The 22,151-nt window shown below is 50.6% G+C and overlaps 3 protein-coding genes across 3 annotated transcripts in view; 1 reads left to right on the top strand and 2 right to left on the bottom strand.

Annotated features, from left to right (window-relative positions):
• Window positions 1-22,151, top strand: part of LOC103173508 — a 56,141-nt gene that overhangs the window by 20,160 nt on the left and 13,830 nt on the right. The gene's annotated exons all lie outside the window — the stretch shown is intronic.
• LOC121851213 (zinc-binding protein A33-like) lies at window positions 12,282-14,427 on the bottom strand. Its single transcript, XM_042344890.1, has 5 exons — window positions 13,561-14,427; window positions 13,356-13,451; window positions 13,010-13,240; window positions 12,604-12,626; window positions 12,282-12,505 (listed from the first exon to the last, which is right to left on the bottom strand). Exons 1-5 carry the CDS (start codon window positions 13,972-13,974, stop codon window positions 12,364-12,366), a joined length of 906 nt encoding a protein of 301 aa, XP_042200824.1. The 5' UTR covers window positions 13,975-14,427; the 3' UTR covers window positions 12,282-12,363.
• On the bottom strand, window positions 19,070-21,186 carry LOC103172920 (zinc-binding protein A33). The gene is made up of 5 exons (XM_007885613.2): window positions 20,349-21,186; window positions 20,144-20,239; window positions 19,798-20,028; window positions 19,392-19,414; window positions 19,070-19,293 (listed from the first exon to the last, which is right to left on the bottom strand). The coding sequence occupies exons 1-5, from the start codon at window positions 20,760-20,762 to the stop codon at window positions 19,152-19,154; spliced, it is 906 nt and encodes a 301-aa protein (XP_007883804.2). The 5' UTR covers window positions 20,763-21,186; the 3' UTR covers window positions 19,070-19,151.

Genomic DNA, 22,151 nt, shown 5'->3' with positions numbered 1-22,151 from the left:
GAGAGAGGGGGGGGGAGGAATTCAGATGGCGATATGCAGCGGAGTGGAATGCAAAACAAGATAACTTGGTCATTCAATCCACAACCGTTTGCGGGACACCGCTGTGCGTAATTGGCTGCCGCGTTTCGCCCATAAAGTACAGTCCATTCACTTCACTTTACAGGAGATTCTGTGAAGCGCTTTGAGACGCCTCTCAACGATACGCTAAGACGCCGTATCAAATGCGAGGATTATTATTAACCGCCTCACTTCACAGCAGTCTCCCCCCCTTCCCCCCTCTTTTATTTTACCCTCACCTCCCCCCCACCCCCCCACCCCTCCCCTCGCTTAGCGTCTGACCCCGTCACCGTGCAGGGCTCCGAGACGCTATCCTGCGTGAAGAGCGCTGTGTAAATGCACGTGGCTCGTCATTATTATGCAGGGAGAGAGAGAGAGAGAGAGAGGGACGGAGAGTCAGACACGTGTACAGACAGAGACACACAGAGAGCGAGAGATGCACACAGGCAGAGACAGAGAGAGAGAGAGAGAGACAGAGAGTCAGACACGTGTACAGACAGAGACACACAGAGAGCGAGAGATGCACACAGGCAGAGACAGAGAGGGAGAGAGAGAGACAGACGAAGACACGGAGAGCGACAGAGAGTGAGAAACAGAGAGAGAGAGAGAGAGAGACAGAGAGAGAGAGACACAGATAAGAGAGAGAGTGAAAAACAGGGAGTTACACACGCAAAGCGAGAGAGACTGAGAGAGAGAGAGACAGACAGAGCGAGAGAGAGAGAGAGAGAGTGAGAGAAAGATACGCGGGGGGGGGGGGGGGGGGGGGAAAGGGGGGAAAGGGGGGAAAGGGGGAGAGAGGAAATAGGGTGTTAGCCGCAAACCACAACAAGGCAAGACATTACCAGCCTTTAGATTTGATGTCATTTCAAACCACGTTGTAATGTGGCTCTATCGTTCCCCGTTTCACAGCACCGCCTGTAAAGCAATCACGGGCAGAGGGTGGGGGGGGGGGAGAGAAAGCAAAATAGAGAGAGGATGAGGAGCGACGGGGGGGGAGTGGTGGGGGTGGGAGTGATCCGGGAGGAATGGGGTTAGGATCATGTGTGAGTTCGGAGACACAGATCACTGACGATCAAAATTGATTAATTGGTTTCCGCCACTCAGAGATGGCGCTGTGTGTGTGTGTGTGTTTTTTTTTTCTTTTTCTCTGTTTTCGCCCCGTAAATAATTTGGGATAAAGGGGAATCTGCTGCGTTAGGATCTTTCCCGTTTGTTGAAAAAAAAAACCTCCCCGAAGGCCGCAAAGAGACGAAACTGCGATGCCTCTGCTCCTACACCAAGACTGTTCCATCGGTTGCTGAGATGGGGAAATAGGAGGTACAGCGAGGCACAGGGAGAGAGGGAGAGAGACACACACACACACACACACGCGCGCGCGCGCGGGGACACAGAGACACATATGTACCATAAGGAGAAAGAAAGAGAGGGAGCGACACACAGAGAGCGACAGAGAGCGACACACACACACACATAGTGGGAGAGGGAGAGACACACACACACACACACGGGGACACAGAGACACATATGTACCATAAGGAGAAAGAAAGAGAGAGAGCGACACACAGAGAGCGACAGAGAGCGACACACACACACACATAGTGGGAGAGGGAGAGACACACACACACCACACACACACACACACACAGGGAGAGAAACAGAGAGAGACACACACACACACTCTCGGAGAGAGAGACACAGAGAGACAGACACACAAACACAGGGAGAGAGAAACTAAGACACACACACACACAGGGAGAGAGAGAGTCTCACACACAGGGAGAGAGAAACTGAGACAGAGAGATAGAGAGACACACACACACACACACAGGGAGAGAGAAACTGAGACACACACAGGGAGAGAGACAGAGACAGAGAGAGAGAGACACACACACGCACGGGGAGAGAGAAACTGAGACACACAGGGAGAGACAGAGACACACACACACACACACACACACGGGGAGAGAGAAACTGAGACAGCACGCGAGAGAGAGAAGGAGAGAGAGACAGAGAGAGACACACACACACACACACACACAGGGAGAGAGACAGAGAGAGAGAGACACACACACGCACGCACAGGGAGAGAGAGAGTCTCACGCACACGCACAGAGAAACTGAGACATACAGGGAGACACACACACACACACAGAGGGAGAAAAAAACTGAGATACAGAGACACACACACACACAGGGAGAGAGAAACTGGGACACACAGGGTGAGAGACAGAGAGAGCGCGAGAGACACACACACAGGGAGAGAGAAACTGGGACACACAGGGTGAGAGACAGAGAGAGCGCGAGAGACACACACACACAGAAACTGAAACACACACAGGGACAGAGAGAGTTAGAGACAGACACACAGGGAGCGACGCAAGGAAAGGTCCAGAGGCGCACACACAAAACAGAGATGGACATGTAACAGATACAGGGAGAGAGAGAGGAAGAGAGAGACACACACACACAGATAGACAGAGAGGGTCACACACACACAGATACAGATAAACACAGAGATCAATACAGATAGACAGAGAGCGAGAGAGAGAGACACACACACACACATAGAGATAGACAGAGAGGGTCACACACACACAGATACAGATAAACACAGAGATCAATACAGATAGACAGAGAGCGAGAGAGAGACACACATAGAGATAGACAGAGAGGGTCACACACACAGATACAGATAAACACAGAGATCAATACAGATAGACAGAGAGCGAGAGAGAGACACACATAGAGATAGACAGAGAGGGTCACACACACAGATACAGATAAACACAGAGATCAATACAGATAGACAGAGAGCGAGAGAGAGACACACACACACACACACGGGGACACAGAGACACATATGTACCATAAGGAGAAAGAAAGAGAGAGAGCGACACACAGAGAGCGACAGAGAGCGACACACACACACACACACAGTGGGAGAGGGAGAGACACACACACACCACACACACACACACACAGGGAGAGAAACAGAGAGAGACACACACACACTCTCGGAGAGAGAGACACAGAGAGAGAGACACACAAACACAGGGAGAGAGAAACTAAGACACACACACACAGGGAGAGAGAGAGTCTCACACACAGGGAGAGAGAAACTGAGACAGAGAGAGACACACACACACACAGGGAGAGAGAAACTGAGACACACACAGGGAGAGAGACAGAGAGAGAGAGAGAGAGAGAGAGAGAGAGACACACACACACACACACAGGGAGAGAGAAACTGAGACACACACAGGGAGAGAGACAGAGAGAGAGAGAGACAGAGAGAGACACACACACACACACACAGGGAGAGAGAAACTGAGACCCACACAGGGAGAGACAGAGAGAGAGAGAGACACACACACACAGGGAGAGAGAGAGTCTCACGCACACGCACAGAGAAACTGAGACATACAGGGAGAGACACACACACACAGGGAGAAAAAAACTGAGATACAGAGACACATACACATACAGGGAGAGAGAAACTGGGACACACAGGGTGAGAGACAGAGAGAGCGCGAGAGACACACACACACAGAAACTGAAACACACACAGGGACAGAGAGAGTTAGAGACAGACACACAGGGAGCGACGCAAGGAAAGGTCCAGAGGCGCACACACAAAACAGAGATGGACATGTAACAGATACAGGGAGAGAGAGAGGAAGAGACACACACACACACAGATAGACAGAGAGGGTCACACACACACAGATACAGATAAACACAGAGATCAGTACAGATAGACAGAGAGCGAGAGAGACACACACACACATAGAGATAGACAGAGAGGGACACACACACAGATACAGATAAACACAGAGATCAGTACAGATAGACAGAGAGCGAGAGAGAGACACACACACACATAGAGATAGACAGAGAGGGTCACACACACAGATACAGATAAACACAGAGATCGATACAGATAGACAGAGAGCGAGAGAGAGACACACACACATAGAGATAGACAGAGAGGGTCACACACACAGATACAGATAAACACAGAGATCGATACAGATAGACAGAGAGCGAGAGAGAGACACACACATAGAGATAGACAGAGAGGGACACACACACACAGATACAGATAAACACAGAGATCAATACAGATAGACAGAGAGAGAGAGAGAGAGAGAGACACACATAGAGATAGACAGAGAGGGTCACACACACAGATACAGATAAACACAGAGATCAATACAGATAGACAGAGAGCGAGAGAGAGACACACACACACATAGAGATAGACAGAGAGGGACACACACACACAGATACAGATAAACACAGAGATCAATACAGATAGACAGAGAGCGAGAGAGAGACACACACACACATAGAGATAGACAGAGAGGGTCACACACACACAGATACAGATAAACACAGAGATCAATACAGATAGACAGAGAGAGAGAGAGAGACACACACACACATAGAGATAGACAGAGAGGGTCACACACACACAGATACAGATAAACACAGAGATCAATACAGATAGACAGAGAGAGAGAGAGACACACACACATAGAGATAGACAGAGAGGGTCACACACACAGATACAGATAAACACAGAGATCAGTACAGATAGACAGAGAGAGAGAGAGACACACAGACAGACAGAGATGGACACACAGATAAACAGAGAGATCAATACAGATAGACAGAGGAGAGAGAGAGAGACACACACACACATAGACACACACACACACACACATAAAATATTACCTTGTTTTTCCGTCGACATCTTTGCGGGGGATGCTGTGTTCCGATTCCGCGGGGCTCTGGCTGACAGATCGGCACCCCCTCCCCTCCCCTCGCCTCCCCTCCCTCCCTCCCTCCCTCCTTTGCGGAGCAGAGCTGACAGATTGCTGATAATGGGCCCGGTCCGTTCAGCGTGAGAGCAGGAGAGAAAATAACAGGGGGAGAAAGAAAGAGAGAGAGAGAGAGAGAGAGAGAGAGCGAGAGAAAGAAGAGAGAGAGAGAGAGAGAGCGAGCGAGAGAGAGACTCCCACACTGGGGTGGGTGGGTGGGTGGGTGGGGGGGGGAGGGAGGGCAAAAAAAAAAACAGGTCTTAAAGACCGACTGGGGTGCGCGCGTGTGGGGTGGGAACGCACATCCCTTCGCTGTAGATAAGTGGATCAGCCACAGGGATCCGTTCTATTACCATAATCCCCGATAAAAGCAGCGGAATGCCATCGGAGGGTGGGATTGTGAATTAAGAGTACACGGACGGTTATTCTACGGCATTTGATTCGGCCGTCGCGTTTATTGGAGGTTCTCTGAGGAAGCGGGGGTCGGTGGGGGTGGGGAGGTGGGGGGGTATGGGGGGGGGGGGGGAACCCCTCACCGCGCTTAAGAGTCTCCAAATCAGATCGAGGGTCCCACCTGCACACGGAAATCTCCCCGCGTCTGGAGTGGGAATGCGCGCTCTCTCTCTCTCTCTCTCTCTCGGGAGAGACGCGTCCTTCTTACCTAGTCCTGGAGAGCATTAGGCACGGGTTGGCGAGAGCCAAGGCTTAGGGAGCCCCGGAGTGCGCGTTGGGGTAACTGCTGGAGTCTAACAGCGTGGCCGTCGATATCGCTGCCCGGCAAGCTTTCCCGCTGCTTGTCCAGCGAGGACCGACCCGGGGCGTTGAGGGCTTCGCTCGCAGGGGTTAACAGGAGCCGAGTGTGAGGATTCCCTGCCTCCAAGTGCCTGGGTCTTGCCCTTCCAGGTCCTGCCGATGAGCCCGGTGGGGCTGCGCTGTCATCAGCAGCGAATGCCCTGGAACACTGTGGGCCCGCCAGGCTCGGGAACCGGACCGGAGACCGTCAACAGAGGGCTGGAATTCTGTTCCGATATTCTGCTGATGCTCCAGCGCAGTGCTGGGGGTGGGGGGAGCTCCGACACTGCATTGTCAGAGGCGCCATCCTTCAGATGAGGTGTTAAAGCTCGTGTTACCTGTTCGAGGGGGTGGAGTGCAGTGACTGTGTGATTTGCGCACAGCGGCGGCGTCCCCGTCTACGGCCTTGAGGCGAACAAGCTCATTATAATAATAATGATGATGATAATAATCCTTGCATTTGATACGGCGCCTTATCACATCGTTGAGTCGTTTCAAAGCGCTTCATAGAATAATAATGATCCTCGCGTTTTGATATTATTACTGAGACGGCCCGAAACGCTTCACAGGATATATTGTAAAGTGTTATCGATTGTATATTTTGTGAAGCACACAGCAACCGATTGCGCACAGCGGCGTTCCACAAACAGTCGTGGATTGAAGTGACCAAATTTTTTTTATACAATGGGATGGGGCCCGGACGGGGGAGTGGATCTCTTGTCACAGAGATCTTTAGTGTCCGCACAAACAGGCCGCAGTTGGTGGGGGGGGTGGTTGTTGGGTGGTGGAGAGGCTTGGGCCTCAACCATTTACAATCTACATCAACGATATAGATGAGGACATCAAACTTAATATATCCAAATCCACGGATGACACTAAACTAGGAGGGAGAGTAAACGCCGAGGATGACGTTAAAAAAAAATGCAACGAGATATAGATAGGCTGGGGGAGTGGGCAAATAGGCGGCAGATGAAGTTTCATGTAGGGAAGCGTGAAGTCATCCACCCAGGAAGGATGTACTCGCTTTGGAGGGGGGGGTACAACGTAGATTCATTAGGTTGGTACCTGGGATGAGGGGGATGAGTTATGAGGATAGGTTGAGCAATTTAGGCCTATATTCTCTAGAATATAGAAGAATGAGAGGTGATCTTATAGAAACCGATAAGATGATTAAGGGGCACGACAGAATAGATAGTGGGAGACTCTCTCCCCTGGTTGGAGAAACTATACCCAGGGGGTCACAGTCTTAAAATTAGAGGTAAGCCCTTTTGCACTGAGTTGAGGTAAAAACTTCTACACTCAGAGGGCAGTGAATTTATGGAATCTTCTACCCCAAAGGGCTTTAAATACTCAGTCCTTGAACATATTCAAGACTAAGACTGATAGATTTCTTGTGGATAAAGGGATTAAGGGATATGGTGATAAGGTGGGTAGGTGGAGTTAGAATAGATCAGCCATGATCTTATTGAATGGCGGGGCAGTCTCGAGGGGCCGAATCACCTACTCCATGCCCTTAATTCTTATGTTCTATGCTCTTATGCTCTTATGAGAGAGCTCGGTTTATCTCATCTGAAGGGCTTTAACAGCTGGGTTTCTCTCTGTGAATGAATGAATGAATAATCGATGCAACCGCGGTTGGTATATATAACCGAACTACAGTGTCAGCTTGTGACATTTCCAGCTTCCAGCCCACAGTTAGTCACAAGCGGAATTCAGCAGCAGAAACTCCAGGGAATGAATTCAGGCGCTTTAGCACCTGAGCAGGTGGGCGCGCGGGAGGCGTTTCCGAGGGAGATTCTTTTTAAGGCCAGCCGGGTGTCTGACACACACACGGAAACCCATCACCTCCAGAGCCTCCAAGCCCACCGACCCGTGGAAATTCCAGAGATGGAATGGAATGAGCAACCTCTCACTGGAGGAACGTATCCTGCTCACCTAATTATAATAATAATAATAATAATCCTTGCGTTTGATATAGCACTTTTCAGGTCTTCCAGACGTCTCACAAGCGCTTCGCAGAATATACCGTAAAGTGAATTGACTGTACATTTGTGGCCGAAATGCGGCGGCCGATTGCGCACAGCAGTGTCCCACAGACATTACATAAATAAATTATGTAAGGTTGGCGAGAGCTGAGGCTTGGGGACCCCAGAGTGTGCGTTGGGCTAATTACTGGAGTCTAACCAGCAGTTTACTGTTTATTTTGTGACTGAAACATTGCTGCGCGTAGAGTAAGGAAACTCGCCTAAGGTTTTGCACCCGTCCGGGAACGGAACCTGGGTCCCAGAAAATAATATCTGGGGATGCAGTATATAGTTTGGGACATGACGTGCTAAATGACAACCAGGAAGGGTGGAGGGCGATTAGATGGACCTTGGTCTTCTATTGCTGAGCAAATTCTTATCTTCTTATGTCCTCTCGCTTGTGAGCCGAGGGAATAACCACTGTGCGACAGGACTCCATGTTGTTGTTATTCTTGTCATTAACCTTTGCCTTTGTCAGGTCGTTGTGGCGCGTAACTAAGGCTCGTAATTTTTCAGGGTTTCTGAATGAATTTTACAGTGTCGTTTTACGATGGGTGGTGTGGCGGGCGGGGGGGGGGGGGGGGGGGCGGGGGGGGGCGGGAGGGGCGGTGTGGGGGTGTGGTGGCCTTGGGTCTATGATCCTCTCGCTCGTTTTCGGATCCCTTCACGCCTGGTACCCCACTTATCTCTCCGACCTGCTTACCCCCCCAACACCCCCCCTCCCCCCCCGCCGACCCACTACCCGCTGCCTCCGCTCGACTGACTTGTCCCTCGCGCCCTCCACTCCACCGTCGGCGGCCGTGCCTTCGGCCGCCACTGCCCCGAAACCCTGGGGCTCTCTCCCTCAATCCCTCTGCCTCGGTCCCCCGTGACACCCCCCTCCCCCACCTCCCTCCATCCCCCGCCCCCCCCCCCCACCCCAAGACCTTCCTTATCGATTGTGCTTATGGTCACCCTCCTCCTCACCCCCCCCCCTCCCCCACCCCCCCTCCCCCCCCCGGCTCGGGGTCAGACCCCCCCACCCTCCGCCCCCGACTGTCAAGCGCTCCCGGACCCAGCGGTGAGGGTCAAGCGGTGTAAAATCCAAGTTGTTGTCGTCGTCGTTGTTGACGTCAGTGAGCTGAGGAGACGCGCCTGCGCACACGGAAGGAGCGGGAGGGAGGGGCGCCGGCGCGCACGCGCGGCTCCTCCCTCCCTCGCCCCCCCCCCCGCGGCCTCGGAAACGCGCGTGCGCACACGGGAGAAGAGCGAGCGAGGAGGGGGGAGGGGCCGGGAGAGCGAGCGAGCGAGCGCGAGGCGGCGAGACGCGCACGCGCAGTCGGGACCTCAGCACGCCCGCTTGCGCTCGCTCACATCTCGCGGAGCTTCTCGTCACATCCTTCCCGCCCCTCCCCCTCCCCCCCCCTCCCCGCCACTCCGGCTCGGAGGATTTGCATACGCCCCGCCCACCTCCTCCCCGTATAAGGACTTCGACCGACGTAACTGCGCAGGCGCGTCTCACCCCGCCTCGCGCCGGCCGGACGCCGCCGCCCGACTCTGAGAGACCTCGTCGTCGTCGTCGTCGCTGCTGCTGCTGCTGCTGAGTAACGGTCAGATCCGCGCTCGTCGCTGCCTCTCGCTCTCCCGCTCGCCACCCCCCACCCCCGGTCGGGCCGCCCGCGAGGCTGCTCAGCACGCGCGCGGTCTCACCCGAGACGAGACGAGCCTCGGACGACGCCGCCGCCGCCGCGCAGGCGCCCTCCCGCTCGCGAGCCGGGGGGCTATGCGCGCGCTCCTCGGGGCCTCACAATCGGGAGCCGCTTAACGGTCGCCGCACCCTCGCGCGGGGCTTCCCCTCGCTCACGTGGTTGCCCCACCCCCTTACTTTGCATACGCCCCGCCCCCCCGCCGCGTCGGGTGGCCAATAGGGACGCGGCGGCGGTAGGGAGGGAGGGAGGGAGGGCGGGGCCTATTCGCACGCGGTCTCTCGCCATATAAGGGCAAGTGGGCGGGTCGCGCGGGCTGGCGGTCCGAGTCTGCGCACTTGGCGCTTCGCCGCCCAGCGCCCTCCCATGTTACAGGCGCCATCGCCGTGGCTGCACTGGTGTGGTGGGGTCGGTCAGCCCAATGGTCAAGAGCGCTCGCCTGGCGAGCGAGAGACCCGGGTTCGATCCCCGGCGGGTCAGGGCCGAAGCTCGGGCGCGTTTCCTTCCTTCCTTCCTCCACACACACACACACACACACATAGCCCTAATAAACGATCCCTCTCCAAAAAAAAACCCCCAAACAATAATAAATTGGCCATTTTCAACCCACGAGCGTCTGTGGGTTGACAGACGGTCGCTGTGCGCCATCGGCCGCCGCCGCCGCCGCGCGCGCCCGCAGATATATGCGGTCAGTTCGCTTCACGGTGTGTGTCCTGCGACGTGAACAGCGCTACGTCAAATGCAAGGATTATTATTATTATTATTATTATTATAACCAGGAGTAGGCCATTCGGCCCCTCGAGCCTGACCCCCCGCCATTCGATACGACCGCGGCTGATCTTCTCAACCCCACTCCGTCCGCCCGCCTCATCCCCGGATCCCTTTAATCCCTCTCTATCCTTTCAGTCACTACTTAATGAACTTAATGATGTGATAATGTCAAATGGAAGTATTGTTATTACCATTTCATTCTGTGGTTATCCTGTCAGTCGGGTGCCCACTGGCTTCATGGAATACAGTCAGAGAACGTTCTCAACAAATCAAACACTTCTTTTATTCAGATTCAAAACCCAAATCACACTCGTCTTTTTTACTGTCAGATCCCTATGGATTATAACCGCTGGTTAAACTCCCAAAGGTTTCTCCAATGCACACTCTGGCCCATTTAGGTCCACTTTATTCCAACCCTTTCACACGTTGGATACAATCCAGACACCAACTGATCTCAACAGCCAGAGACCTGCAGCCAGAGACCTGCCCGGTCTGGCCACGGCCCATTCACCCTCTGGTGCTGCAGGAGGGGGTTCTGTCCTGAAGGGGAAAATGTTTAAACAGAGACAAACAAACAGCTACAGATTAGAGAGCCGGTCCCGTGGAGATACCACTGGGACGCGCACACGGGTTAGAGTGGAAATGAGGACAACAACAACAACAAGATTCCACTTATAGAGCGCCTTTCACGTCAGGAGGACGTCCCAAGGCGCTGCACAGTTGGGTCATGACCCGAGCAGGGGGGAAATGGTCAGGGTGAGGGGAGGAAGGGAGAGGAGGAGAGAGGAGGGGGGAAATGGTCAGGGTGAGGGGAGGGAAGGGAGGGAGCGAGGAGGAGGAAGAGAGTCGAGAGGGGAGCTGAAGGCATGGTCAAAGGACGGATTGAGTGAGGGATTTCAGATTGTCTGAAAGATAGGAAAGCGCCCACTCCACCTGCACCCATCCCGAATTCCTGTAAACGACAGGCAGTGAATCGCACAGAATCTGAGGTACAGCCACGCCACTGTTAATGTGTTAATGACCGGCAGATTCTCAGTGGCTCCGAGTTCTTTTTGTTGTTATTCAAACCGGTGTAGAAGAGAGGATAAACTGTCTCAGCGAAAGTGTGGGTGAAAGTGTGGAGATGGGATATGTTGTCAGCGTTGTAAAATGACACCTGTCCCCCCTCATAGTCCAGGTACACCCCGACCTTCCCGGGTCTCACTGTCAGGGGCAGGCGGGTGGGAGGGGAGGTCAGAGCCCAATAGGCCCCATTATGCAGCCACACACCCCAGATTCCGCCCTCTGGTGCCAATGTAATTGATTCTTTCCTGTTGACAGACTCCCTCACCACTCCCACGCTCCACTCAGTCTTGTTGCCCACCTGCACCTCCCAGTAATGTCTCCCTGATGTGAAGCCCTCAGACCCCAGGACAACTGGATGGTAACTAAACCTCTTCGGGGTGTCGAGGAGCTGCTGCAGTTTGCCTCCGAGTCTCACACTGGTCCGGTCCTCAGACAGGATGAGCTCGGGATGGGCTGTGTCAGGATCCAGAGTCAGAGCGGCCGGAACTGTGAGAGAGAGAGAGAGAGAGAAAGAAAAATAACACAAAGTGGAGTGAGGGGGTCACGGAGCGGTGGGGGGGGGGTCTGCAGGAGCGAAGGCGGGCGCTGGGACAGTGTGACTGGCGTCTCGCTGTTGGTGAAAACGTTCACACAGCGACAACTGCCATAACCCGGTACTGCGAGTGTAAAGAGCGCTGAGCTGTTCATTAACAACACTGCAGTCCTGTAGAGTCGTGGTTAGAGCACTCGCCTCGCAAAGCGAGGTTCCAGTTTCGATTCCTGGGCAGGGTGTAACCTCAGGCAGGTTTCCTTACAATACACGCCTCTGCTTGCCTCTGTTTACCAGTAGCTCGCATTCTGGTCGTAAGGCAATTGGCGGATAGTTTTTGGTGCAGATAATAATCGAGTCAGATTTTATTTTAAATAAATGGAAGAATCAGGTCACTTAATCAATGACTGTTTGTGGGCCAGGGCTGCGCACAATCGACTGCCATGATTGGCAGTCATATCTCTGTCATATCTCTTTCACAAAGTCTACAGTCAATTCAGTTTCCGGTATATGCGGTGAAGAGCTTTCAGACGCCGTGAAGATGTGATAACGCACAATATTAAATGCGAGGATCGTTACTGTTAATCTGTTAGTATCCTAAGACTCTTCATACACCTTCAGTCTGAGAATGGGAGATATTTACCTGGGCTAATGATGTGTCTCATGTCTCTCCAGGCTGCGTACTGTACAGGTCCTGTGTATATCCCCACAGGCAGATCACCCTCAGATAATGACAGCTTAACATACTCCTCACTGACCCTGAAATAAGAGACGTTCACATTATGAAGTCAAACTACCCATTGCGTTTGGTTTGTGTATTAAATTTCTGGGGATATTTGGTCATGAACATTTCATACCTTCTCTTCCGAGTATTTTCATCCTAATTGAAATAAAACACAGACAGATCTGAGCTCAGACTGAGACACAAACTTGCAAACTTAGATACCGAGAATAGAATTCTACAGCGCACAGTTTAACTATTACAAGAATATTAGTCACTCAATGCCAGAAAGCTTTTTCAAAGCCAGAAAGCCAGTTGTCTCCAAAGCCAGAAGGTTCAGATACAGAGCAACTACAAAGTGCTGTTCTGAGTTATAGGCAGAACATAAAGTGAGATCTTCTTACAAAGGTCTGGTTATACTAGTTAATGTATTTACTGAGCTATTTAACAGTCAGACTTTGATTTTCTGCTCCAGACTGTGAGTAGTTTACTGAACTAAAGCGTCTGCTTGCAGAAACTTAGAGCAATGTTAACTTCTTTACCCGCAGAAAGGTGAATGCGTCCTTTTCCATCTGTTTCTTTAACTCTGAGAATTTTTGTTGAAGGGAAACTAAACTGCCCCGAATCTCTCCCAGATTTTTCTCCATTCGTTGCAAAATCTCCTGCTCTCGCTGTCTGAGCTCTCGGATTACACGCTGCTCTCTGTCATAGAGGCTCTGGTGCATCTTACCAAACTCAGCCGTAACATGCTTCGCCAGCCTGCTCACCTGCTCCTGCAGAACAAGGTATCAGACATCACCACGGGCACTTACAGAAAGAGGAACACGACAGAGCCCAGACATCACCCGGTAAATAAGGGAAACGCAACTGATAATTGTCACAACTTACTTTCAGCGCTGAAATCTTCTCTTTTTGCTCCGATTCAGTGAGCAGAACAGCCTCGTTTCTTTTGATAACCGGATCAAAGGACGATTTTAGTTTGTCCTGCAACCAGAATATCGATGAAACAAAAGAAAACAAAATCTTTTTTTAAAACGCCTCACTGCAACAACAAGAGAGAAGTAGTCACATTATAAAGTCCGCTCCTTGTTACCTTGTAGATCTCAGCCGCTTTCTCTATCAGCATTAAGTCGTGGGATTTGTGGCTCTGTCCATCGGCATCAATAAGACACATGATGCAGATCAATTTCTTATCAGTTTCACAGAACAGCTTCAGTTCTTCCGAATGTTTATCACAGTCACGCATCTCTTTGTTCTGCGGTGATTTCAGTTCCCGAGCTTCATTTGACAGATTTACTAGCGTTCGATTTGGTTTCAGCTGATTTCCTGAATTCACCTCTCGACATTCTGGACAGGTTCCTTTCAGCTGCTCGCTCCAGCTATGCGTGATACAGAAGCGGCAGAAGTTGTGGCCACACTTCAGGGTAACTGGCTCGGTAAAGATCTCCAAACAGATGGGACAGTTTAACTCCTCCGTCCACTTCTGCTTCTGGCCTCTTGAAGACATTTCTGAGCACTTCCTGATTCAACCTGCCTTAGCTTTCCGATGAAATCTTTTCTGTGTATTTGGAGGGCAAAATCTCTGGTGGAGACCACACCCTGCTCATCTAAATCTGGAGAATATTCGGCACAGGCTGAAGAGAGAATATTTTATCTTCTTGGTACATTTCACCCCCACCATCGCCCACTAACCCCTCCCCCAACACCCACACCCACACACACACACTTCCTCTGAATTTGAGAGGCAGCAACCCACAATAGGAAAAGTTGAACAGTGTATTTTACTTTCGTTAAAAAGGTGACATTACAGACTCTCTGTGATGTACTCGAGGGCTTTGTCAGAGCCGGATATATCGAGAGAAAGGAAAAAAGCAGATGAACCTCTGTCATCTGAGGTACACAATGCGATCGGAGTCTGCGGTGCTCCTAACGTGTATTTGTAATGATAAGCTTTATCCATGCGGAAGAAACTCCATCTAGCCAAATATCCGCAAGTCCCACTTATGTGCATTAGGTCTCTCTGAGGCAGACGTTGGACAGAGGAACGGCAAAATACTGTACCATTGAGTGTGTGTGCCAAGTGACTGAATTCTCTGAGCCTGGGAAACAATTCTAACAGCCTTGCAACTTAGCACATAGTCTGGTTTCACAAAATACACAGTCAATTCACTTTACACCCACAAATATACAGTCAACTCACTTTACGGTATATTCTGTGAAGCGCTTTGAGACGTCGAGAAGACGCGAAAAGCGCTCTATCAAGTGCAAGGATTATGATTATTATTGCAGCATATTCTGTGCAGTGCTTTGAGATGTCTCGAAAGACTTGATAGGGTGTCATATACAATACAAGGATAATGATTATTATTATTTCTGCTGGTCAGAAAGGTAAGCGTTCATGTTTTTACTGTCTGCAGTTTTGGGTTTGTGGTAAGAGATATGTACAACAACAACAACAACAACTTGCACGCAGGGTACAGGTCAAAAGGAATGTTTTCAGGCGGGACGTGAAAGAGGGGGCAAGGCAGAGGGATTGAGGAAAAGTGTCCCAGAGTTCTGGGATGTAGTGGCTGAAAGCTCAACCTCCGATGGTGGGACGAGAGGATGCGAGGGATGAGCAGGAGGCCGGTGCCAGTCGAGCGGAGGCGCCAGGCGGTGGGAGTGGGGAGTGAGGAGGTCGGAGATGTAGGGAGGTGCCAGGGAGTGAATGGATTTGAACACAAGTGTGAGGCTCTTGAAGTCGATCCGTTCGGTGATGGGGAGCCAGCGGAGCCTGGGCCAGTACGGGTGAGATTTGGGCACTGAGTTTGTTCTGGGTCAGTATGCGGACGGCAGAGTTTTGAATGAGCCGGATCTTGTGAATGGTGGAGCTGGGGAGACCAGTGAGGAGTGCTCCAAGCAGATGACAAGTGCATGCACGAGGGCATTGGGTGCATTTGGGGTAAGGTATGGTCGGAGATGGGCAATGTGGCGGAGGTGGAAGAGCACAGTCCTGGTCAGGGACCGGTTGTGGGGGAAGAAGGACAGTTGGTCGAACCGGATGCCGAGGTTGCGCACTGGTTTGGTGAGTCTGAGGGAGAGCCCAGGGAGGTTGAGGTGTTTAAACCTATTGTAAGCTATAGGTTGAGAGGAAGGAAGCAAGTTAGAGCGAAAGAGCGTGAGATACTTGGAGAAAAATAGTTGCTAATAACAATAACCTTTGCATTTAGTTTCACGTCAGGAGGACATCCCAAAAAAAACTTCACAGAATTTACTGTGAATTGTAGTGACTGTTTTGAGGATGAACTTGGAGCACAATTGCGCGGAATAACATAATAATAACCTTTACATTTGATATAATATATATATAGTGCCTTATCACATCGTTGAGACGTCTCAAGGCGCTTCACAGGATACACTATAAGGTGTAGTGAGTGGTACTATATTTTGTAGGTGAAACGCCTCACGCCCCACAAACAGTAATGAAATGAATGAGAAATTCTATTTGGGTCTTGGCTAAGGCAATAGGAGAGAAACTCCTTTCTCTTTTCGAACAGTGCCACATGATCTTGAACAGTACGGGGACGTGAAGGAGCCCGGTCGGTGCCTGTCAAGTAAAGGGAATGAGCGGGTCGCTGAGGAACAGATAGGGGATGAGGGAGCCTGAGGGTATTAGGGAGAGATAGTTCACAAGACGGCGCTGAAGGTTTAGCTGCAGATAATGGGGCGGAGAGAGGGATGAGGATTGTCCAGCCCAGCAGGTTTGGGTGGGAGGGGAGGGGTGGGGTGGGTGAGAGGCACACAAGTAAATAAGCTTTGAGGTTCGAGAAGGGCCCAAGGAGGGAATGAGCCAAGTGTGCATTGGGGAGGTTACTGCTGACGTTTATACATCGACGACTGTGTTGGGGCTACTTCCTGCTCTCGCAGTGACCTGGAAAAATTCACCAATTTCGCTTCCACCTTCCAACCATCCATAACCTTCACATGGTCCATCCCCAGTTTTTCCCTTCCTTGACTTCAGCATTTCCATCTTGTGGCATAGATTATCAACCAATACCTTTTACAAGCCCACCAACTCCCTCAGTTACCTGGATTACACCTCCTCCCACCCCGCCACCTGTAAGGACTCCATTCCCTTTCTTCCAGGTCCTCCGCCTCCTCCGCATCTGCTCTGACGATCCCACCTTTCACACCAGAGCAGCCGAAATGTCTTCCTCTTTCCTCAACCGAGGATTCCCATCCACTGTGGTGGGCAGGGCCCTTGATCATGTCCGCCCTATTTCCCGCAACTCTGCCCTCACTCCTTCCCCATCTTCCCAGAACCGCGATAGGGCCTCCCTGGTCCTCACTTTCCATCCCACCGGCCTCAACATCCCAACAATAATTCTTCGCCATTTCCGGCACCTCTATCTTAATCCAACCACTAAGCATATCTTTCCCTCCCCTTCCCTCTCATTCCGAAGGCACCATTCCCTCCGTGACTCCCTGGTTCATTCCTCCATCACCACCAACAGTTATCCTCCTCCCCCGGCACCTTCCCACGCAATACCTCGTGCCTTTCACCTCCTCCCCCCATTACTATTGTCCAGGGGCCCGAACCAAGAGTTCAAATGAGACAGTGATTTACATGTACTCCCACCAATGTAGTTTACAGCATTCGCTGCTCATGATGTGATCTCCTCTACACTGGGGAGACCAAACGCGGATTGGGCGACGTATTTGCCGATCACCTCCCTCCCAACATGCCCCCAGTTTTGACGGAAGGGTCGCGGACCCGAAATGTTGACTCACTTTCCTTTCTCCGCAGATGCTGCCTGACCCGCTGAGTGTTCCCAGCGACTTCTGTTCTTGTTCTTGTTCTGTGAAGCGCTTTGGGACGTCCTCCCGACGTGAAAAGCGCTCTATCAAATGCAAGGATTATTATTATTATTATTATTATTGTTCCAGATTTCCAGCATCTGCAGTATTTTGTGTTTTGAGCCGACTTTAATCTGGATCAAAGGCGGAGTAAGCCCAGCTCGTGTGGGTCCGGGTGTGGGGGACCGGAGGAAAGATCTCCTGGATTGAAGTTGTATCAGACACTTTATTGTGAGCAAAGTTTACACACTGGGTACGATCCAGACACAAACTGACAGTAACTTGAAGCTCAGAGTCTATAGATCAGAGAGCTGGTCCCCGAGGTATTTCACTGAGACACGAGCTACAGATTGGCAGGTGGCTGTTCCGAGGGGGTAATAATTCCTTCCAAAAAAAATTTGATCACTTTATCCACAACTGTGTGGGATGCTGTATATGCAATTGGCTGCCGTGTTTCACCCGCAAAACATACAGTCAGTTCACTTTCTGCTTTCTCATACTCTTCTGGACTCACAATCATGGCAGAGCTTGCGATCTTCTCCCGAAATTCACCCCCCCCACCCTCATCCGCCCCCACCCCCCTGTATCCCCTTAAACAACAGTCAGTGAATCACACGGAAAGCGAGGTAAAACCACATCACTGTCAATGTGTTATAACTGGCACATTCTCAGCGGCTCCGAGTTTTTCCCGTCGTCATTAACACAGGGACACAGGTAAGGATAAAGTTTCTCAGTGAAAGTTTGGGTGGAAGTGTGGAGATGAGACATGTTGTCAGCGTTGTAAAATGACACCTGTCCCCCCTCATAGTCCAGGTAAACCCCGATTTTCCCGGGTCCCACTGTCAGGGGCAGGGGGGTGGGAGGGGAGGTCAGAGCCACATAGTCCCCGTCCATCAGCCACACCCCCCAGACCCCACCCTCTGGTGACCAAGTGATTGATTGTTTCCTGTTGACAGACTCTCTGGTCACTCCCACACTCCACGCAGTCTTGTTGCCCACCTGCACCTCCCAGTAATGTCTCCCTGATGTGAAGCCCTCAGACCCCAGGACAACTGGATGGTAACTAAACCTCTTCGGGGTGTCGAGGAGCTGCTGCAGTTTGCCTCCGAGTCTCACACTGGTCCGGTCCTCAGACAGGATGAGCTCGGGATGGGCTGTGTCAGGATCCAGAGTCAGAGCGGCCGGAGCTGAGAGAGAGAGAGAGAGAGAGAGAGAGAAAAATAACACAAAGTGGAGTGAGGGGGTCACGGAGCGGTGGGGGGGGGTCTGCAGGAGCGAAGGCGGGCGCTGGGGACAGTGTGACTGGCGTCTCGCTGTTGGTGAAAACGTTCACACAGCGACAACTGCCATAACCCGGTACTGCGAGTGTAAAGAGCGCTGAGCTGTTCATTAACAACACTGCAGTCCTGTAGAGTCGTGGTTAGAGCACTCGCCTCGCAAAGCGAGGTTCCAGTTTCGATTCCTGGGCAGGTGTAACCTCAGGCAGGTTTCCTTACAATACACGCCTCTGCTTGCCTCTGTTTACCAGTAGCTCGCATTCTGGTCGTAAGGCAATTGGCGGATAGTTTTTGGTGCAGATAATAATCGAGTCAGATTTTATTTTAAATAAATGGAAGAATCAGGTCACTTAATCAATGACTGTTTGTGGGACAGGGCTGCGCACAATCGACTGCCATGATTGGCAGTCATATCTCTGTCATATCTCTTTCACAAAGTCTACAGTCAATTCAGTTTCCGGTATATGCGGTGAAGAGCTTTCAGACGCCGTGAAGATGTGATAACGCACAATATTAAATGCGAGGATCGTTACTGTTAATCTGTTAGTATCCTAAGACTCTTCATACACCTTCAGTCTGAGAATGGGAGATATTTACCTGGGCTAATGATGTGTCTCATGTCTCTCCAGGCTGCGTACTGTACAGGTCCTGTGTATATCCCCACAGGCAGATCACCCTCAGATAATGACAGCTTAACATACTCCTCACTGACCCTGAAATAAGAGACGTTCACATTATGAAGTCAAACTACCCATTGCGTTTGGTTTGTGTATTAAATTTCTGGGGATATTTGGTCATGAACATTTCATACCTTCTCTTCCGAGTATTTTCATCCTAATTGAAATAAAACACAGACAGATCTGAGCTCAGACTGAGACACAAACTTGCAAACTTAGATACCGAGAATAGAATTCTACAGCGCACAGTTTAACTATTACAAGAATATTAGTCACTCAATGCCAGAAAGCTTTTTCAAAGCCAGAAAGCCAGTTGTCTCCAAAGCCAGAAGGTTCAGATACAGAGCAACTACAAAGTGCTGTTCTGAGTTATAGGCAGAACATAAAGTGAGATCTTCTTACAAAGGTCTGGTTATACTAGTTAATGTATTTACTGAGCTATTTAACAGTCAGACTTTGATTTTCTGCTGCAGACTGTGAGTAGTTTACTGAACTAAAGCGTCTGCTTGCAGAAACTTAGAGCAATGTTAACTTCTTTACCCGCAGAAAGGTGAATGCGTCCTTTTCCATCTGTTTCTTTAACTCTGAGAATTTTTGTTGAAGGGAAACTAAACTGCCCCGAATCTCTCCCAGATTTTTCTCCATTCGTTGCAAAATCTCCTGCTCTCGCTGTCTGAGCTCTCGGATTACACGCTGCTCTCTGTCATAGAGGCTCTGGTGCATCTTACCAAACTCAGCCGTAACATGCTTCGCCAGCCTGCTCACCTGCTCCTGCAGAACAAGGTATCAGACATCACCACGGGCACTTACAGAAAGAGGAACACGACAGAGCCCAGACATCACCCGGTAAATAAGGGAAACGCAACTGATAATTGTCACAACTTACTTTCAGCGCTGAAATCTTCTCTTTTTGCTCCGATTCAGTGAGCAGAACAGCCTCGTTTCTTTTGATAACCGGATCAAAGGACGATTTTAGTTTGTCCTGCAACCAGAATATCGATGAAACAAAAGAAAACAAAATCTTTTTTTAAAACGCCTCACTGCAACAACAAGAGAGAAGTAGTCACATTATAAAGTCCGCTCCTTGTTACCTTGTAGATCTCAGCCGCTTTCTCTATCAGCATTAAGTCGTGGGATTTGTGGCTCTGTCCATCGGCATCAATAAGACACATGATGCAGATCAATTTCTTATCAGTTTCACAGAACAGCTTCAGTTCTTCCGAATGTTTATCACAGTCACGCATCTCTTTGTTCTGCGGTGATTTCAGTTCCCGAGCTTCATTTGACAGATTTACTAGCGTTCGATTTGGTTTCAGCTGATTTCCTGAATTCACCTCTCGACATTCTGGACAGGTTCCTTTCAGCTGCTCGCTCCAGCTATGCGTGATACAGAAGCGGCAGAAGTTGTGGCCACACTTCAGGGTAACTGGCTCGGTAAAGATCTCCAAACAGATGGGACAGTTTAACTCCTCCGTCCACTTCTGCTTCTGGCCTCTTGAAGACATTTCTGAGCACTTCCTGATTCAACCTGCCTTAGCTTTCCGATGAAATCTTTTCTGTGTATTTGGAGGGCAAAATCTCTGGTGGAGACCACACCCTGCTCATCTAAATCTGGAGAATATTCGGCACAGGCTGAAGAGAGAATATTTTATCTTCTTGGTACATTTCACCCCCACCATCGCCCACTAACCCCTCCCCCAACACCCACACCCACACACACACACTTCCTCTGAATTTGAGAGGCAGCAACCCACAATAGGAAAAGTTGAACAGTGTATTTTACTTTCGTTAAAAAGGTGACATTACAGACTCTCTGTGATGTACTCGAGGGCTTTGTCAGAGCCGGATATATCGAGAGAAAGGAAAAAAGCAGATGAACCTCTGTCATCTGAGGTACACAATGCGATCGGAGTCTGCGGTGCTCCTAACGTGTATTTGTAATGATAAGCTTTATCCATGCGGAAGAAATTCCATCTAGCCAAATATCCGCAAGTCCCACTTATGTGCATTAGGTCTCTCTGAGGCAGACGTTGGACAGAGGAACTGCAAAATACTGTACCATTGAGTGTGTGTGCCAAGTGACTGAATTCTCTGAGCCTGGGAAACAATTCTAACAGCCTTGCAACTTAGCACATAGTCTGGTTTCACAAAATACACAGTCAATTCACTTTACACCCACAAATATACAGTCAACTCACTTTACGGTATATTCTGTGAAGCGCTTTGAGACGTCGAGAAGACGCGAAAAGCGCTCTATCAAGTGCAAGGATTATTATTATTGCAGCATATTCTGTGCAGTGCTTTGAGATGTCTCGAAAGACTTGATAGGGTGTCATATACAATACAAGGATAATGATTATTATTATTTCTGCTGGTCAGAAAGGTAAGCGTTCATGTTTTTACTGTCTGCAGTTTTGGGCTTGTGGTAAGAGATATGTACAACAACAACAACAACAACTTGCACGCAGGGTACAGGTCAAAAGGAATGTTTTCAGGCGGGACGTGAAAGAGGGGGCAAGGCAGAGGGATTGAGGAAAAGTGTCCCAGAGTTCTGGGATGTAGTGGCTGAAAGCTCAACCTCCGATGGTGGGACGAGAGGATGCGAGGGATGAGCAGGAGGCCGGTGCCAGTCGAGCGGAGGCGCCAGGCGGTGGGAGTGGGGAGTGAGGAGGTCGGAGATGTAGGGAGGTGCCAGGGAGTGAATGGATTTGAACACAAGTGTGAGGCTCTTGAAGTCGATCCGTTCGGTGATGGGCAGCCAGCGGAGCCTGGGCCAGTACGGGTGAGATTTGGGCACTGAGTTTGTTCTGGGTCAGTATGCGGACGGCAGAGTTTTGAATGAGCCGGATCTTGTGAATGGTGGAGCTGGGGAGACCAGTGAGGAGTGCTCCAAG

The sequence above is a fragment of the Callorhinchus milii genome, unplaced genomic scaffold (genome assembly GCF_018977255.1).
Source record: "Callorhinchus milii isolate IMCB2004 unplaced genomic scaffold, IMCB_Cmil_1.0 Scaffold30, whole genome shotgun sequence".
NCBI lineage: Eukaryota > Metazoa > Chordata > Chondrichthyes > Chimaeriformes > Callorhinchidae > Callorhinchus > Callorhinchus milii.
Note: the sequence above shows the minus strand (reverse complement) of the source record. Positions and strands in the feature narration are given on the sequence as shown.

Coding starts and splice junctions, on each gene's coding strand:
- LOC121851213 (XM_042344890.1), bottom strand. CDS start 13,974: ATGTCTTCAAGAGGCCAGAAGCAGAAGTGGACGGAGGAGTTAAACTGT. Junction 13,241..13,355: donor AGAAGATTTCAGCGCTGAAA/GTAAGTTGTGAC, acceptor CTTGTTCTGCAG/GAGCAGGTGAGCAGGCTGGC. Junction 12,627..13,009: donor ACGCATTCACCTTTCTGCGG/GTAAAGAAGTTA, acceptor TATTTCAATTAG/GATGAAAATACTCGGAAGAG.
- LOC103172920 (XM_007885613.2), bottom strand. CDS start 20,762: ATGTCTTCAAGAGGCCAGAAGCAGAAGTGGACGGAGGAGTTAAACTGT. Junction 20,240..20,348: donor AAGCGGCTGAGATCTACAAG/GTAACAAGGAGC, acceptor TTCTGGTTGCAG/GACAAACTAAAATCGTCCTT. Junction 19,415..19,797: donor ACGCATTCACCTTTCTGCGG/GTAAAGAAGTTA, acceptor TATTTCAATTAG/GATGAAAATACTCGGAAGAG.